General features: G+C 58.0%; 1 protein-coding gene across 1 annotated transcript; it reads right to left on the bottom strand.

Moving 5' to 3' along the window:
• Positions 1 to 10: 10 nt before the first annotated feature.
• Positions 11 to 1,439, bottom strand: SPRG_17373 (hypothetical protein; the record flags this gene model as incomplete). Its single annotated transcript, XM_012357030.1, has 5 exons — positions 1,121 to 1,439; positions 856 to 1,075; positions 506 to 791; positions 155 to 448; positions 11 to 117 (listed from the first exon to the last, which is right to left on the bottom strand). Exons 1-5 carry the CDS (start codon positions 1,393 to 1,395, stop codon positions 11 to 13), a joined length of 1,182 nt encoding a protein of 393 aa, XP_012212420.1. The 5' UTR covers positions 1,396 to 1,439.
• Between the last annotated feature and the right edge of the window lie 388 nt (positions 1,440 to 1,827).

The raw sequence follows: 1,827 nt of genomic DNA, 5'->3' as shown, positions 1-1,827 counted from the left end.
TGCTGGCACATCACCCGTAGCAAGTCGGTCTCGAACACAGCGTAGAGCTGGTCGAGCGTCTCGCCGACGATAGTGTCGGGGCGCGCGCGGACCAAGGAGGCCACTTTGGGGGCCATGCTGAGGCCCGTCATGGTCACGAGCGGTCCATTCGGACTCATGCAGTCGTTGTAGACGACCGCGGGCAGCACTTTGCGCTGCTTGTGCAGCTGCACGAGGCGCCACGACAGCGGCTCGTGCGTTCGCCCCAACGTGTCGCAAAAAGCCAGAAAATCCGAAAAATAATCGTCCAGCACCAAGAACCGCTTCACGTCGTCCATCTCGACGCGCCACGGCAGCGTGTCCGTGTCCTCCGCCGTCGACTTGTTGGAGCGAAAGCTCATCGTGCGCGCCGACATGGTGCGTGCTGAAATCGCGTGCACGTGCGGCCCGACGCCGGCGATGCGCCTGCCTACATTGGTGGGATGAGGGTTAGGGTCTTTCGAGGTGATTGAAAAGCGTGGAGTACTTTTGCGGTAGCCGTCAAAGTACCAGAACGCAAGGTTAAAGTGCAGCACGACGAGAAAGGTATAGTCCAGATACAAGGTGTAATATCCGTCCCAATGCAGCGCCAAGGCCACAAGAACGACGCCAGCCACGAGCAGCGCCGACATACAGAGGCCCTTGCTCGTCTTGTAATGGATGGTCCTGAAGCGCTCAACCGCCTTGCCGTGGGCGCGGTCATACAGCAGTGAAATGTACTTGCAACCAATGGCCCACACGCAGCTTTGGCCCACTTGTATCCAGTAGAGCGACTAGGTAGAAGAAGAAGAATCGAACGACGATCCTCTGTCAACATCACATGCAACACCAACGCACCCGGAAGGCGTCGTCGTCTTGGCACGTCGCAATGCGCAGTGCAAAGATGGACGAGGGCGTCGCCGCGAGCGGCGTCATAAACAATAGAAAGCAGACGCTGGCACGGCGCATCGAAGGCTGCCTCGTGGTTGCGATGGCCTCGACGCCGCGCCGCGGTGGCGCGTCGGCCGACTTGCAAAAGACGATCAGTACGGAGAGATGGCCGAGGAGGTAGAGGCCACTATTCGTATGCGTCGTAGAAGGTCGCTGCGGATGGAGGTCGTACCTGGAAAAGGCCGGGAGCACATAGCGCAAGAGGAAGCCGACAGCGCACGGGACAGCGTCGCCAAAGAGAACCGTGAGCGGCAGAGTGAGGATCGCGACGACGCTTGAGAGCGAGACGAACGACATGGTGTAGAGATACCAGTCGTACTTGCGGCCGCGAATGGCAGCAAACGAGAGAAGGACTCGTGTCGTCGCGCAGCCCAAAAGGTGGACGAGCAGCAGCAGCGCGAGAAGCGAGACGCTTGAGACCAATCCGATGGCGGCCACGAGCGCCATCGCTCGGCGCCTATTTTGAGATGCTTGCCTTTCTGCTGCGTCGGTTTTATTCGGATTGTTGTAGGACCTTTTCTGCAAGAGCATAAAACCAAGATAAAATGTTGGCTCGAGCAAAGATATCGTATGCATCGGTCGCCAAGCCAACGACTTCCATCAGCCCGCGAGCTCAAGTGAGCACCCATGTGTACCTTCGGGTGCTGCAGCTCCAGGTCGGCCCACGGTCGCATCCAAGTGGAACTCCGCAACACGGGTCTGGCTCACGACCGCGGACGCTGCTGGTCGATCAAGCAGCTTGACGATGGACCACATACAAAAAAAACATAGTGGTAATCTCGGTAATACACCGCCTGACAAGATATCGTATGCATTTGGTTTTATGCAAGGGCGTCTCGAGTTTGTTCCGAGCGAGACCCAGTGGCATCATGGGTAAAG

This window comes from Saprolegnia parasitica (genome assembly GCF_000151545.1).
Source record: "Saprolegnia parasitica CBS 223.65 unplaced genomic scaffold supercont2.699, whole genome shotgun sequence".
NCBI lineage: Eukaryota > Oomycota > Saprolegniomycetes > Saprolegniales > Saprolegniaceae > Saprolegnia > Saprolegnia parasitica.
The sequence above is the reverse complement of the archived record's forward strand: the minus strand, read 5'-3'. Positions and strand labels throughout refer to the sequence as shown.